This window comes from Carex rostrata, chromosome 10, assembly GCF_964058835.1.
Source record: "Carex rostrata chromosome 10, lpCarRost1.2, whole genome shotgun sequence".
Taxonomy (NCBI): Eukaryota; Viridiplantae; Streptophyta; class Magnoliopsida; order Poales; family Cyperaceae; genus Carex; species Carex rostrata.
Genome location: NC_135927.1, coordinates 9,841,259 through 9,857,416, shown reverse-complemented (window position 1 = coordinate 9,857,416; position 16,158 = coordinate 9,841,259). Strand labels below are relative to the sequence as shown.

The 16,158-nt window shown below is 33.7% G+C and overlaps 1 protein-coding gene across 12 annotated transcripts; it reads right to left on the bottom strand.

Annotated features, from left to right (window-relative positions):
• Positions 1 to 5,423: 5,423 nt before the first annotated feature.
• Positions 5,424 to 15,762, bottom strand: LOC144560350 (P-loop containing nucleoside triphosphate hydrolases superfamily protein). Of its 12 annotated transcripts, none has more exons than XR_013513377.1 (28): positions 15,507 to 15,758; positions 14,984 to 15,099; positions 14,546 to 14,675; positions 14,099 to 14,197; positions 13,824 to 13,892; positions 13,444 to 13,578; positions 13,177 to 13,245; positions 12,866 to 12,921; positions 12,619 to 12,778; positions 11,774 to 11,938; positions 11,096 to 11,180; positions 10,626 to 10,832; positions 10,228 to 10,319; positions 10,057 to 10,099; positions 9,804 to 9,961; positions 8,999 to 9,109; positions 8,662 to 8,730; positions 8,410 to 8,553; positions 8,045 to 8,119; positions 7,503 to 7,685; positions 7,177 to 7,262; positions 7,043 to 7,097; positions 6,832 to 6,957; positions 6,544 to 6,657; positions 6,297 to 6,407; positions 5,881 to 5,949; positions 5,596 to 5,692; positions 5,424 to 5,540 (listed from the first exon to the last, which is right to left on the bottom strand). XR_013513377.1 is itself a non-coding variant. In XM_078309518.1 (27 exons), the coding sequence occupies exons 1-26, from the start codon at positions 15,672 to 15,674 to the stop codon at positions 5,884 to 5,886; spliced, it is 2,892 nt and encodes a 963-aa protein (XP_078165644.1). In that variant the 5' UTR covers positions 15,675 to 15,758; the 3' UTR covers positions 5,424 to 5,692; positions 5,881 to 5,883. The 12 variants fall into 12 exon arrangements, 4 of the variants coding, with proteins under 4 accessions (XP_078165644.1, XP_078165643.1, XP_078165642.1 ...); XR_013513378.1 differs by having other exon boundaries at positions 5,424 to 5,573; positions 5,628 to 5,692; XR_013513374.1 differs by having other exon boundaries at positions 5,596 to 5,689.
• Between the last annotated feature and the right edge of the window lie 396 nt (positions 15,763 to 16,158).

The window sequence follows — 16,158 nt, the reverse complement described above, 5'->3', positions numbered from 1 at the left end:
CCATATTACCAAAAGGCAATAACCCAACCACCAAAAATGAATGTTCTAAAACATTATAGAATAATAGGGTAATTAGCAATTAGAGGTAACAATAGTAGACAATCAGAAGTAACATTTAAAACAATCCAATTCAATGCACAGTAGATCTATTAGACTGAGAGACTTACATTTTACCAACGCAGGTCTCAAAATTGATCTGTTCCAGTATCGCAACAAACTGTGTATCAGTATCCTTCAAAATTCACCAAAATGACTCGATTACTTTCTACAGTCCATGGAAACAACACTAATGGCGGTGTTGGCGAAGATGCGCTGTTGAAGAAGGTTGTTGATCGATTTGGGCGAAGTGTTGTGTAGAAATCTCAGCTTAAACAGTTTATTTCTTCTAGACAAATAACTTCATGAGGATTTGGAGTTCACTGTGATGGCACAACTGGAGAAGAACCTCTTAATCAAAGAAGGATGCATCCCTTAAACGAACCTGAATCCGAGTCAAATCCTCATAAGACGCAATGCTCGAATATACTAAATGACCCTAAACATGGCAAAACTAGAAGATTCCAGTTACACAAGAATGGCGGGCATTGAGAAACAATTAAAACACATGCTATTATTTTCCACAAAAACCTTCTGCGTCGAACTTTCCTCCAGTACGACCAAACCTCTGTCTCCATTTCCATGCCGAAGGAGTTAATTCAGTCTCAAGGGCAGACCGTAGACGCTGGAGAACTTAATTCAGAAACTTGAGTACATTCACATTAATATTTACTAAATAATAACAATTTTTAAGTATTATCTCATAATAATAATTCTCAAAATTATGAGCATGATTTAAATTATTTTCATAATATTTCTCATGATTTATTTTTTGAGCTCATATAATTAAATCCAAGACATCATCAGTCTTAAATAACAAATGTTTGATCAAAGATTCAAGTGTTGCAGACCACATTTTGTCCAGAATTTTACAAAATTTGACAAGTAAAATATGAAAATCGTCCCCGTAACAGTAGTTAATGGCATCCAAGTACCAATAAAACAAGAATTAAATTGTAACCGTAGCTAATGGTATTCAAGTATCAAGTTTTTTGGAGAACAATTACCAATGTATATCATATATGCTATCATTTACATTATCAAATTTGAATTCAAATTGTTTTGATATTTGTCGATATACAAAACAAACTCTATTGTCTTTTCCAACTTTAGAAATAAAACTACTATTTCTTTTGAAATTGTGCAATCCATTATTTGGGGTCCATCCTAGATCCTAATTGATATATTTGGGAAACTTGAGTCGGTGGGTATATAGCTAATTAATGATGATTTATATTTATAAAAAGAGGATTAATTATGCGGTAACATGCATCTTTTAGCTAAGGCAAAACGGGAAGGTTGCTCTTTTAGTCGGTGGATACGCCATCCTAAATTCTCTCATATTTAAATAGGATGCTGATAACAATCCCCGCAGCCTCCACCCCGCATTTATCCCCGCAGATACTGTCAAAAACAACATGGGGCGCTCAATTATTAATGAGCGTTTAAAAAACTACGAATATTTAACTTGAAGCATCAAAGTATTTACCTTGAATTTGTCATATATTAAACCCTCTGCAATGATCTCTATTTATAAAAGAATAAATCAATCCATTAATTGTCCCCGCACAAAATTTTCTTTTTTTTTGAATTGTCCCCGCACAACTGGGGACCATTAAACATAGGGAGACCGCTCAATCATTAATGAGCATTTAAAAAACTGTTAGTATTTAACTTGAAGCATCAAAGGGGTGAGGATTTTAACAGCTAAAATTTGACTCAATACAGCAACAAAGTGAGAGAAATTTTTTATTTAGACCATTCTGTCCACGTTTTAGAAAGGAAATTAATAAACAACATACAAGTGTGACTTTTTGCATTAATAGAAATATTTTCTTCTAATAAATTCAAAGATATATGATGAAATCTGAAATATTGTATTACCTTTTATTGTTAAAAAATCAGACATTATTTTTTTTTAAATGACAACATGTGTTTATTTTATATTAAATATTGAGTTTCTACATTTGAAATTTTGTTTGCTCTGTTTTTGTTTCATTGTTTTTTTTGTCAACTTCATATAACAACAAGTCCGATTTTTATTTTTATTTTTATTTTTATTTTTGTACAATTTAAAATTTATATATGAACATTGTTTTCTTGTCTTTTCCTTCTAATCATGAAGCAAATAAGTTAGATTTTAAAAATGACATTTACTACATGCCTTTTATATATTTTTATATCAATGATCAGTTTAATAACAAGTCAACCCACATACCACGTACTGATTTTGAGTCGTTACAATTTGTAATGTGATAACATAAAAATAACAATTATTATTATTAAAAACTTTATTTTAAAAATAAATTCCGACGAGTAGATCTTCCCGAGTTTCGTAATTGAAACTGAGTAATTCAAGTTTCCGGGCTTTTGTTCAAATAGAATTGTCGATTCATCTATATCCATCTATTAAACAAAAAAATATGTAAATAAATAAAGCAAACAATCAGATAACCTCTTAAAATATTGTAGAAAATTATTTTTTTCTTATTGTGCTATACTTTCAAGCATCAAAACTAAATCAAATTTGCTTAAAAAATAAAAGTTCTTGTCCACGTTGATGAGACTAACCTTTGTTGCTTTTGAAAATAAAATTGATTGAATATTTATAAATTACCTTTGATTTAAGAATTAAATAACAAGTGATTGTTGTCTAAGAAGATAGAAATTATTTGTTTTTTCTTTGGATTTTTTTCGAAACTGGAACCTTTTTGTTCAGTTGAAAAAACTAACTAGAATTGGTCAATTAAAGAAAGAATTATCAATTAATTATACTTAATTAATGATATAGCGATTAAAGAAGGAGCAAATGGTCATTTCTAAACATTTCTCTCACCTTTTCGCTATTTTTAGCAAAAACTTTGCTGTTAAAATCTACACCGCATCAAAGTATTTAACTTGAATTTGTCAGATATTAAACCCTATGCAATGATCTCTATTTATGAAATAATAAATCAATCCATTAATTGTCCTCGCACAAAATTTCTTTTTTTTTTGAATCGTGCCCGCACAACTGGAGACCATTAAATAAACAATCCCCTCACCCAATGATAAATACTCTGAGACATAATGATAAATATTTTATGTTACATGGGTAAATACTTTACATTATATGGATAAATACTTTATGTTACATGGATAAATACTTCTCAGGCATACTTGCAACTTTCAGTAAAACATCAATGATAAATACTTTCATGCATAATGATAAATATTTTATGTTACATGGATAAATACTTTGTATTACATAGATAAATACTTCTCAGACATAATTGCAACTTACAGTAAAACATCAATGATAAATACTCTCAGACATAATGATAAATACTCTATGTTACAAGGGTAAATACTCTATATTACAAGGGTAAATACTTCTCAGAAATAATGATAAATACTTTTTTGAACATCAATTAACATATAAGCATTTATTAACGGGGATTGTTATTAGATAACAGTATAATTAATGCGGAGATTGTTTTTAAAGGAATAATTAATGCGGGAATTGGTATTAAATGACAGTCTAATTTAATGCAAGGATAAAATGAAACTTTTAGCGAAATTAATGGGGGAATATATGGCAGTTAAGGAAGAGAGAGAGTGCGGAAAAAATGGGGGGATGGAAGTGGAGGGTTTCATATAATTATTCATTTAAATAACGTAGAAAAAATTTGTGGAGGTTGCTCTTGATCAATATTGATCACATGTGAAATTGATTTTGAAATCTAATTATTAGAACTTCAAAATTTTTGTCAGAATTTGAGGTGTTTTCCTTCACCTTTGAAATAAAAGTCTAAGATCTCTCTTTAGATATAGTTCCATTTTTCATACATTAATCATTCTTCACATAATTCAATTTTTATGCACAAATTTAATAATTTAATAGACACTGCAAAATGCAAATAGAGGAATGACATATAAATAATTTAGCATGAAATTGAAACTAACCTTTTCGAATTTAACATGAAGGTGGAATCAATTTGTATCTAAAGAATTATAATGAATACTAGTTTAACAAATTACAAATATCAATCTGATATAGTCTTGCATTTTTTTGGGGGATCTATCTTTCAGTTTTTCACGAATCTCAAAATCGGCCTTTGAACTAGTGGCAAGTGCAAATCTCTCTTATGTGAGAGGTTATAAACTCAAAATCCAGATGAAAGAAATCATTTATTACAAAGGTTGAAATAAAGGGTCTTGGATAGATTGACCTCCATACTCATTTCAAAAAAAAAAAATCATGAATCTCAGCTGTTTGTTTTCGACGATTTTTGAAGTCAAAGAGATGTCCATTGAATGTTTTCTTCTCGAGTGGTACCATGTATCGAGTGATTTTGCGTAATTACATGCAGGTCCTGTAGTTCTTCCGAAGAACTTAAGTTCATAAAAAGCTTCTAGTAGCTTAAAATTTATTTATTTCACCGGAATAGAATTGTAATTGGGAAATTGGTACAAAAGCTATTGCCCACAAGCATTTTCATAATAATACAAGTAGCTAGGTAGATCTACAATAAATCTGAGCAGATGCAACATAATATTATGACCAGAAACAACAATATAACTGGTATGAGGAATTCTGAATACTTGTGACCAAACTTTTGGCCGAGCACCACTTCTTGCAGCCGGCACGAATGCGGATGAACTCATCAATGTTTGTAAAATAATCAAAATCACAACTACAAATGTGTTGGTAATAGTACATCTAGATGAATTAAATATTATCAGATAAAACGAATAAAATTGAGTCATTAAAATTTCACCTTGAAAATAAATTTGATATTAAAGACCTTGACAAGTTTATATATTTTCTAGGTATTGATTTATTTATTTTCCAAAGTAAAGATTTTATAGGTATTGATCTATTATTGCTCTTCCTGATGATCAGAAAGAGCAACTGCCAACCACCAACTCTTGCAGACCGCACGACAGCGAATGAAATCACAGAATAGGGGAAGTTTTTTTTTGTAGATGAGAAGAATAATATTGAAGAATAAAGATCTTTGCCTCAGATATCACTCATCATTGGCAACTTAGGCAACAAATAATATAACGAGTTAGGCTAATATGACACTAGTGTTATATCAAACTAAATAACACCACATCTTAAACCCTTAGATCTGCTTTAAGATTCGTACAAAATGAAGTGCTTGAACAGTAAAAGCAGATAGTACGAATCTTAAAGCAGATCTAAGGGTTTAAGATGTGGTGTTATTTAGTTTGATATAACACTAGTGTCATATTAGCCTAACTCTAATATAACATCTAAATGTATAGCTATCACACTAAATATCAAAGCAAGAGTAAGACAAATAAATTAAAGACATCAGACATTTTACAAAAAAACTCTAAACACTGTCATCCAAATACGGAAATACCAAAGAAACCAGTAATTATTTTTATTACATAACACTGCACAAACCTTATGAGAAATGTGGAATTTTAAAATTAGGTGTCAATTTGGGCAACGGAGCTTCCAATGTAACTGATTTGTTTGGGTGTTTAGGTGTCAATTTGGGCAACAAAGCTTCTAAAGTTACTGATTTGTTTGGGTGTTTGGTCGATCAACCAAATATGGCTTGATCCCCTTTGATCCCTGCTAAGAAATTCCAGAGAAAAAATAAGCACTAATGCCATAAATGAACACCATATACAAATAAATTACTTATAATTACAAATATAAGTAGTCACCTCATGTTTTGGAGCCCATTTCAATATATATATAAAAAAAAACGAGTATCCAGGTAAATATTATATGGAAGTTGGGTCAAGAACTAAAAAGGATACTTGTTAGTGATGCTTTCTTTCATGCAACGAGTAACCCACAAGTGCCGACAAAAATAATGTCCAAAGTACCTGCAACCCACAAAATAATATATAAATATAAAAGCTGCTTGATTTACAAGAAAAAAATTAAAAAAATAATAGATGCTTATTCTGTGTTTCTGACTAATATGTAGCAGCATAGTGCCTGAACATATGGCACTGAAATTAGACACTTTAACACCTGGTCACAAACGAGAAACACAGTTCGTCCACTAGCATTGGAACAATCTCAATTAGGAAGAATAGAGATGTACCAGGTTTCTATCCTCCACATAGTAATATTTTTTTTATTTTATAAATGTGGTATTTTTATATGTTTACAGCCTGAATCACAAACCTACTTCACGTGGTAATAATTTGAAGTACAGAAACTTTACCATGTTAACAGTATTCCATCTCTCAAGCCTTTTTATCCTACACTGCATATCTTCCAAAAGTGCATCAGTAGATGGACTTCTATGTTCCGTTTCAGAACTAAAATTGCCTCCCTATTAATAGATTTTAAAAACAGATAAGTAAAAAAAAAAAGGTAGTGCGCAAATTAAAGTTGAATACATATCCAAACATCAAGAGAGGATTTAATGTTTTGGAGGTACATATAAATATATATAGGCGATGTATTACCTGGGATTGAATGAACTTCACCAACTCACGCAATCGTGCAGCCTGTTGGTTATGCATCCCAGCTGAATTTTTTTCTATTTCAGACAAGTTCTCCAATATAATTTGGAGATAACTCTGAAAAGAAATATTGTAAAGATCTTTCTTAACGTGAAGATACTAGTTGAGCGCATTTGCGCAAATTACCAATTTCTTGAAATCAGTACTTGTGCAAATGACAATGATCAATACATAACAATAAAGAAGGAAATCATTTTTTAAGTTGCAAAAGAAATAAAAATAAAATAATACCTTCGTGGTATATGAGCCATCTAAATGTAGCATTGAAGCTGTGGCAAAGACTACTTCCTTGTTAGTGCCTTTGATTTGTATGTATGGGCTGGGTACTCCATGGAGATGGTCTACCTCTATAAGTATCTAAATTTAAGAATCAAAATTAAATGTAGTAGTATAAGATTATAATGCAGTACTAACAACTAATACATATCTAAAAAACAGTAACCTTTCCATCTTGATAAATCAAGGCCGAGGCTTCTATGTATGCTACTGCTTGGTATCTGGAATGAGAAAAGAGAACATATTATAAGTGCATAAAGAGAAAGAGATGGGAGTCGAGGGAGAGAGAGAGGGAGTAACCCAAGCTTGAGAAGACCAGCAACTGTACTTGCACTGATATCGAAGTCAACCTTTGGTTGAATAATGAAGTTCCCCTCTCTTATTGGCTGCCAAAAAAATTGCCGAATTAAAAAAAAATATACATCGTAAATAGGAGAAAATGCCAACCTTTTAGATGTGTGCATGCAAACAGTTTTTATTGAGGAACTGACAGGAGTTGATTCTGAATGGCATAAAATACTATGCCATCTAATAACAAATTCCGAGGGTCTAACCACAAAAAATGAAGAAAATCAAAGGTTGTGTTTACAAACAATAACACGGATATAAAGCAACACTCAATTTACCTCACGTATAAGCAATGCAAATCGACCTTCACAAATCCTGACCCGTATGCAATCTGACTCTGACAGCTGTCCATTGGATAGGGCCCCAGGCACAGGGAGCTTCAAATAAATATCAGTAAAGTTCTGAACTGAACTGCAAACTTTCCCTGGCTCTAAAACTTTCAATAGGTCCTGGTAGAGTACCTACAATACATATTCACAGAAAGAACAAAACTTAAGTATCAGAAAAAGGCAAACCATGTTTTCTCTGAAAACCATAGATCTCCCGAATGTCCTCCAATAGTTTGAAATTTTAATGTAATCGTTCCAAACACAAAATGGCAATTCTGGGTAAGAGTATCTCTAGTCAGCAGTGAAACATGCTATTCAGTGGTAATTGCTTGTTATCTGAGCACATTATAAGTCTGGTCTCAGTTATTTCAACTTAGAATCATTTCATTTTCCTTGATGACAGATCTTGCAAGAATGATTCTCGTGATACATGTAAATACATGTTTCAATGGGAATAAAAGAGAAAAGAGTAGCCCCACAAAAATTATCACCTTCTTGTTACTTTTCAGAACAAAAAGAGAACTTTCTGGAGAGAGTACTGGATCAAAATCATTCTTTATTTTAAGCTGCACAAAGATAAAAGATACATGAGCTTCCTGAAATGTTAATTTCACAGATAAAAAAAGATAAAAACCATCACCTTTTTCTAACCAAAAATGCGAAACGAGTAATAATCCAAACTATTTTGAATAAAATAGATATAGAGCGAGGAAAATGACTATAATTTTTATATTTTACAGGACATAAGCAATGTGCATAACATTTTAAATTTTGGTTCTGAATGACACGATATGAAATTTACACCTTAGCAATAACATAGAGCAACAATAGGTACAAAAATGAAATTTGTACCAACATGTGCATGGACAAGATGTGGCTCAATGTATTGCTGAAACATGGGAAAAACAGTTGTCATGATTTCATTTTGCGAGATTGAACAGCTGGCACGGCTCTTGTCACGTTGCACTCTTGTAATCAGGTGTGAGTGGACCCCACCTACCTAATTTATCATGTAAAATGTATTAACCAAATGTAAATTAAATCATATTGGAAAAAAAATCCACAAAATTAATTAAAGAAAACCAAGAGAACAAGGGGTAAGACTTACAACAGCAATCCATAGATCAAGCGATTTTCGTATTACTGGGTGGAGCGCATAAACTCCTTCAAATATCACCTGAAATGTCATACAAATATGACCCGCATAAAACATATAAAAAATGGAAAAAAAAAAATAGTAATAGACACATTTCACAACTGGTACTACAGCTATTCTTACTCTTTCTATTCCTGAGCTTCTTTGGATGCACCAGGACAAATAGGCTGGTATCAAAATCAACTGATAGTATTAAAACCTAAACTACTTTATTCATATGCAGGTCTTTCAGTATGCGTATGTATATGTATACGAGGAAGAATCTAAAAATGCATTTTATGTACTTTACCACACCGCATTCTTCTGAGACTTGAAGATCCTTGAACCCATTTCGGCAGAAGTTCTCAAAATCAAAGCATGGTACCTTGGCCTTGTGCTTATTCTTTATTTCTTCTATATTCTGTAAAAATATAGCATAAACAAACTTGTATATCCAACTTAGCAGAACCCTAATACTAATAATAACATGAACAGGCGTACATTCAAAGAAGCAAATAGTATGCGAGATTTTAGAAAAGTACCAGTAGATGCACATCTGATATGAAAACTCAACAACAACAAAATGTAGTAGTAACTTGCCCACATGCACCAGCCAAACACATTTTTTTTTAGAAGTCTAATCAAAACCTACCCAACAAGAGTTTATACCTAACCAATGATCTGATCCCACCAAATCTGAATCTGATCAGACCTGAACCTGATGAGATCCCAATCAAACCACCAAAACATAACACGACCTGCTACAACAACACCACCCAACCTTACAAAATAACCCAATTTAACTAAATAAGAATAAATTCTCAGCTGAAACTCCAAAACCAATATTTCTGGATGGCAACCCAAATGTGACCTAATTCTGAAACCGACTAACCCAAAACTCAAACCAACCATAGCAAGAACCTGAAGCAGCCTGAACCGCATATCTAGATCAAAATTGATCTGATTGGCTGAAACAGAGATGCCTAAACCAGAACACCTGTTTGCCACAGTAACTCACACACCCAAAGCCAAGTAGCTGCTGCACAAGGTCTCGTGCAAATAAAACAGTAAAAGGTTTAAGCAAAATGGCCATAAAAATTCTAATAGAAGTTCACCTTGAGAAGCAAAGAGATGTCCAAAGATGCAAAATCATTAGATTTAAAATCCTTCGCTTGTTCAGGCTTGTAATAGCTCTCTAGAGAGATCACCTCGCAACCAACTATATTGGCCATTTTGTGTGCCAAACTTGTTTTTCCTGACCCACTTGGACCCCCTTATTAAATAATAGATATAGTAAATGTAATAGTTAAATAGGAGAATTCTACAATCAGTACTAAGACAAAATTTGAGATCATGCTTGAACATTACCTATTCCAACAATAACTGGAAAACCCTTGTTCTCCAGCAATGCCTGAAAAGACAAATTAACAGTGAATTAAACCAAAAAGATGATGGTGATGACGACGATGGTAAGAGAATAACAATGATGACAATGACAACACAGATAAATATAGTAACTCGAAATAGAAGAAACTAAACCTGAATGGCTTGTACAGAAAGGAGGAGGCCTCGGTCAAAGTCAAATGAATCTGGCATTGGTGCCAGCCTGATCTTACCTCCAGCAGACGGATCTGGATTAAAAGAGTTCTAATTATTTTCTACATGAACAGAATGATAACATTCCATTTTGAAAAGTTTTATTAATTAGTTAATTGGAGGCCCTTTGTGAGGATCAGCTAAAGACCAACATCAACACGCTTCCAAATAACATATACCCAAAACCAATACCTACTTTATCACTACCGAGTAACTCCTCGAGGGATGTTAACTATCAAAAATTGTGATATACAAAACAATTCCTTAAAATTTATAGATATGCACGAGGTATTTTACCCTCAACTAGATCATTACTTAAGTTACTTGCAAAAGAACTGCACCTGATATAAGATGCCATTTTGCTAGAACAGGCTCAATGTCAGACCTCTTGGTAGGAGAGCGGGTCCACGGCTGCGAAATATCTTCCTCCAAATTGGTTTCAATTTCAGAAGATAGACGAATTGGTTTTGGTGCCAGTATCCTTTTCTCCTGGCTCTCTGTAAGAAGTGTGCTAGAGACAGGTGGCGGTGTGTTGAGGCGTGGGATTGCTGCACCAATTACCAACAGGTTGTAACTGTGAGAAGAAGCATAATACCTTGCAGACAAAGTGTTGTGGCCAGTACCAGGAATATATACATGCTTGTAATGGTTTTGACTATCCTGCTGTTAATAACAGGCTAATACAATAAGCTCTATAACTCCTATGCAAATGCAAAAAATACTGTTTCCAGAAAGACGACCATACATTGGTAAATATAACTAAAATGCACAAGTGAAGCAGATGTGTCCGCACACAATCAGAACCACACACCTCTACTCTCAAGAATCATTTCTAAGTAAGATTTGGTGTTCCATGGCCCCTTTATGCCCAACTCAGAAGCTTTTTCTCCGACAACCTGATTGCATTAGGAACATAAAAGTTTGAAGAAGAATATGTACATTTCAATTTTAGTCAAAATGAAATAACAAAAAAAGCCTTATAAGTATTGATTTCAGCTGCTACATGTGCCAGCAACATAGTGCAGTAATTTTTTGGGTGGTTATATCCTCGGTCTTAAGTTCTCTGGCAATACCATGATGTTTAAACAAGAGCAGAATTAGTTGGAGTTCTATCAATGAGCAAGAATCCAGAGAATAAAAGCAGACACAAAATATATAGTATTATCATTTTTTAGGCCATCTCGTCCTAATTACCTTTATTTGTACCTTCAATATTTCTTTTTAGGAAATAGGACTTTGAGCCTGTTCCATTTATCAAAGGAAGATAATAGACTTTATCACTACAGTACCTAAATTTTCATGCTACTGTGCATTGAGCCAATAAAATGCCAGAATTAACCTTTACTAAACCCTATAAATGGATAAATTAGGCCTCAAGCAAAGAAAAAAAAAACAAGTACATATGAAATAAAACAATGGAAAGGAAGAAATATACCAAACCTAGAAGGTCGGCTAAAAAGTTCAGTTATAAGACTAATAGAGTGTGTACCTTACGACTGGTACCTTTGAGCACCAAAAAGGTCTCATTGAGGGTATCTATGCTCTCTGCTGCAATTACAACTTGGTCACTTTTAACTGATGTGCATGTTCGCTTGTGGCTTACAACCACATTGTAGCCTAGTGCTAGGAGTCCACCTAGGGTTGTTTTTCCAACCTTGACAAAAAGTAACAGTTATTACAAGTAAAGGGACAATTCCATTTGCAGACCTGTAAATTGTCAAATGCCTATACCCCTGCCAAACCAAGATATATATATGTCAAACATACCCTTGATTGCAGCATGTTAGACATACCCATGGACCATTCCTTGTGCCATTTACTTTAAATGAATGAGCAAGTAACTCAGTTATTACTCTTTAGAAGGAGAAGGGCTAATTTGTGCATTTAAAAAAATATATACATGCGCATATATGTAGGATGTGATTATTGTGATATATTGCATGTCTAAAGAAGTATATGTAGTAATTTCATGTTTTGTTTTCTTGTCATCCTGCATGCATGAAATTCTTCTAGATTGAAGTTAAGGTACCAGAGAATAAGGTAATAAATAATAATGAAATGAACTTGAGCTCAGCCCTGTAAATATCACAGCTGTGCGCAGATCAGAAAAGGTACCAGTTTTTGTATCAACAGTATCAGATGTCAACAGCAAGAGAATGAGTGCAGCATTACAGTGGTACATCCAATTCAGCCTCAGGTCAGAAGATTTAAGCCTGGGTTTAACCCAATTTTGACTAAATTTAACCTTCAATTCTATCTTGTCTGACTGTCTATTTACCATCAAATATACAACTTTGCAATAGGTTACAAAAACAAGGAGAGCATGGGAAGTACCTCAAATTCAGCTTTCGGTCGAATAATGAAGTATTTATCTACAATTCTCTGGTCTCCGAGGGACAAATAGTATCTTATACCGCACTGTCTCACTTTAATCCAATCATCTATTTTTACCTCTTCTGATGCAAATGGTGGCCTCAGGTACATCTCTAGAAAACTATTAAGTTCAAATATAAAATAAATTTATAGGGCCAAGGGTGCACTCCAAGGAAAAAAAAAAGGAAACAAAAAGTTTCTGATTCACCTCTCAGTTTCAGCTTCTTTTTCGTCAAAAGAGTACAAGACTTGGCCATTAGGTGACTGTCAAATGTGAAAAGGAAAATTTTAAAGGGAATAAAGGAAGCAACTGTAGTACCAGAATAACAGTTATGTTTCAAGCAAATTACTAGAAATTAATATAATAATATCAAAATTTCACCTCATTCTTGCACTTTAGTTTGTAAAATGTGAAAATGAAAATTTTAAAGGGAATTAAGGAAGCAACTGTAGTACCAGAATAACAGTTATGTTTCAAGCAAATTACTAGAAAATAATATAATAATATCAAAATTTCACCTCATTCTTGCACTTTAGTTTGTAAAATGCCTCTCTGAAAGAAGATACAAAGCTATTGTTGATCCTTATCTGAAACATAAGGCTCTCAATGAGGGAAATAAACATAAATATTAATGCATGTTTTTCAAGTGGACCCCACAGGGCTTGTTTGTAGGTATTACTACTTGTGTGAATCAAGTGACTAATAGAAGCAAAAGCTAACAACAGAAGGGTATAGATGAAATAGAAAAATGTATATGAGAAAGAGGAAAAACATCAATATCTTGCCTGTGCATGGTGTATGTCTGGCTCAATATGCTTTCTAAACAAAGGGAAAATGCTGTCAATCAGATAATCCAAAGAGCATGAATCGCCAATGTCATGCCGCACTTTAGATAATAGGCTAAAGTGAACCCCACCAACCTATAGAAAGCATAAAATAAATGAACAGTACAAAATCTGTAGGAGTGATTTTTTATTGCACCACACTCCTTTACAAAGTTTTTTCATAAATTAATTCCAGCTTCATAAGTTCAGTTAATGAAAATTTATATATTCATTGTTCATCGATGTATCATGAAAGCAAAGGGTGCAAATATATTTTTTCTCAAATAAGGCATTTACAAGATTTTAGAAACAAAAAGGTACATGTTTGATAAAATGATTACCACGGCAACTCTGATATCCAGGAGAGACCTTAAAGTCGAATGTAGAGCATAGGCACCATCAACTATCAACTGCCAAAATAACATGTGGATCAAAAATAGAATTATATTTCAACATTAATTCATAAATATGTATCTGTGTGTATATAAAAATGTTCATGTTCATGCAGATGCTCTTGTTCATGTTCATGCAGATGCACATTGACAAACACACATTTTTTTACACACACATAAACACACATTGAGAGAAAGAGAAGTTTATGCATTGAGATGCGCACCACACCAGATGGAGAAATTTGTAATTCCTTCCACCCAATACGCTTCTTCTCTTGGAAATCAACCAGGGGTACCATTGTGGATTTGCCCTTCACTAGATCCTAATTACATCAGAGATAACAAATAAAATATATTGCACTAAATTGTTGTTCTTCGAAATAAGATCCACAGTTTTAGTACAGTACAACTAATAATTTTTCAAAAAGTAGGATATAATATGTGCATACAGGTACAGATCCAAGAAGTTCATATATAAACAAGACTAAACTGCTTCAGTATTAAGCTGAAACAGGGACAGACTGGTACTAGACAGGTAAGCATCTGGTATGACTTGTACATACTAATTCGAGACCAGACTATACATGATGAAACCCTGGAACTTATACTGGTTACTGTATTAAAGAATACACCATTTTAGTACCAGCAGCACAAAGAAAGGGGTAGCATACCTGGATATCTTTAGCAAGAGAATTAAAATCTATAGTACCAATGTCATTCCCATCATCAGAACCGATACGATAATTCTCCATAGAGATCATAACCACACATCCAAGAACCGACGCCACTTTTTCTGCCAAACTGAGCGAAATGAAAAGTATGAAAAAAAAAAAAAAAGCAAAGCTGGAATTGTTATTCCAAATTCTGTTGGAGTGTTTAAGGATCATACTACTAGCTATGGGAACAAAGCTGGTACAGAGCTCTGGTAACAGTGCCTTCTAAATTGTAGTATTAATATTTTACCTAACTATTCAGGTAGAACACCAAGCATTCCAGTCTAGTTCTGGTGTGTACCTGTCTTTGATACTATTTTTATCTTATTTAAAATTTCATTTTTCTTTGACCAGAAGCTCTGGTTTGGTACCAGTACAAAGCAACTGGTAGCTCACCTGGATTTTCCGGAGCCAGTGGGCCCACCTATACCAACAGCCACAATCTGCCCCTCCTTTCTCTCTCTCAGCTCTTGTATTGCTTTTACAAGTAGGTAATACCCATGGTCAAATGACTAAAATTTCAAACAAAAAATAAATAAAAAACAAGAGTTAGTTATAAACATTACAAGTACTTTTGCTTCTCAAGACTGTATATTGTTGCAGAATGAAGTGAAGAAAATTAGGAATAAGATAAATTGCCAGTGTAATTAGTTTACGTCTTTTCTGAGCTTTGTTCCTAGATCAATATTCAAGTTCGATATGAATAGTTCATTACTCTACCACATCAATGTACAGCTCCTACATGATATAAGATTTAACTCCAAGCTATGGAAATAACAAAATCAGACCAGGCGTTTGACTAAGAAAAAGTATCAGCTTTTTACAGTCTCATTACATCCATTGATCGATAAGCTTAATAAACAAGCCACTGCAATACTCTATCTTAACCATTGAATTTTGAACAAGAGAGAATAGATACCACGTGGAGGGGAAGAGAGTGGAGGATGGAGGACGAAGAGGAGGTGGAAGGACCGGGGGTCGAAGGAGGTGAATTGGGGGAGAGAGAGGAGGGGAAGTGAGGGTAGCTTCTCTCCCATTCAATCCCTCCTCCGCTCTGCACAATTCTACGGAGAAGCTCATCTTCCATCGGCGAATTTCCGATCGAGGGAGTAAAGAAATGAAGGAAGAGTACGGTAAGGAAGGTACAATGCAGAAGGAAGCGACTCTACCGGGTTCGGAGCTTCGGGAGAGGACCTCAGGTCGGATCCTTCAATTATGATCCGAACTTGGTTTGCTTGAATGATTTTATAATGCTCTGTTTTAATATTCGTTAAAAGGAAGGGACACCCATGTCGTGATGAACCCGTATCCTCTCAGGTATTGCACCATTATTGCAGAGGATCACTTAATTTACGGTTTGAGATTAAATCTCAACCGGCTTGGGATTCGGGTCACTGTAGGGGGCCCCATTTTTGGGCTTTGAGATTCGTGCCAAGTTAAAAAGTACGGTTCAGATCTAGTAATTGTAAAAGATTCCCTTATCAGGTATTGGAGAGGATGTGAATTCATGTCGTGATGAGCTCGACTTACATTCAAAAATATCTTCTAAAAATATTATTTACATGTTCGAA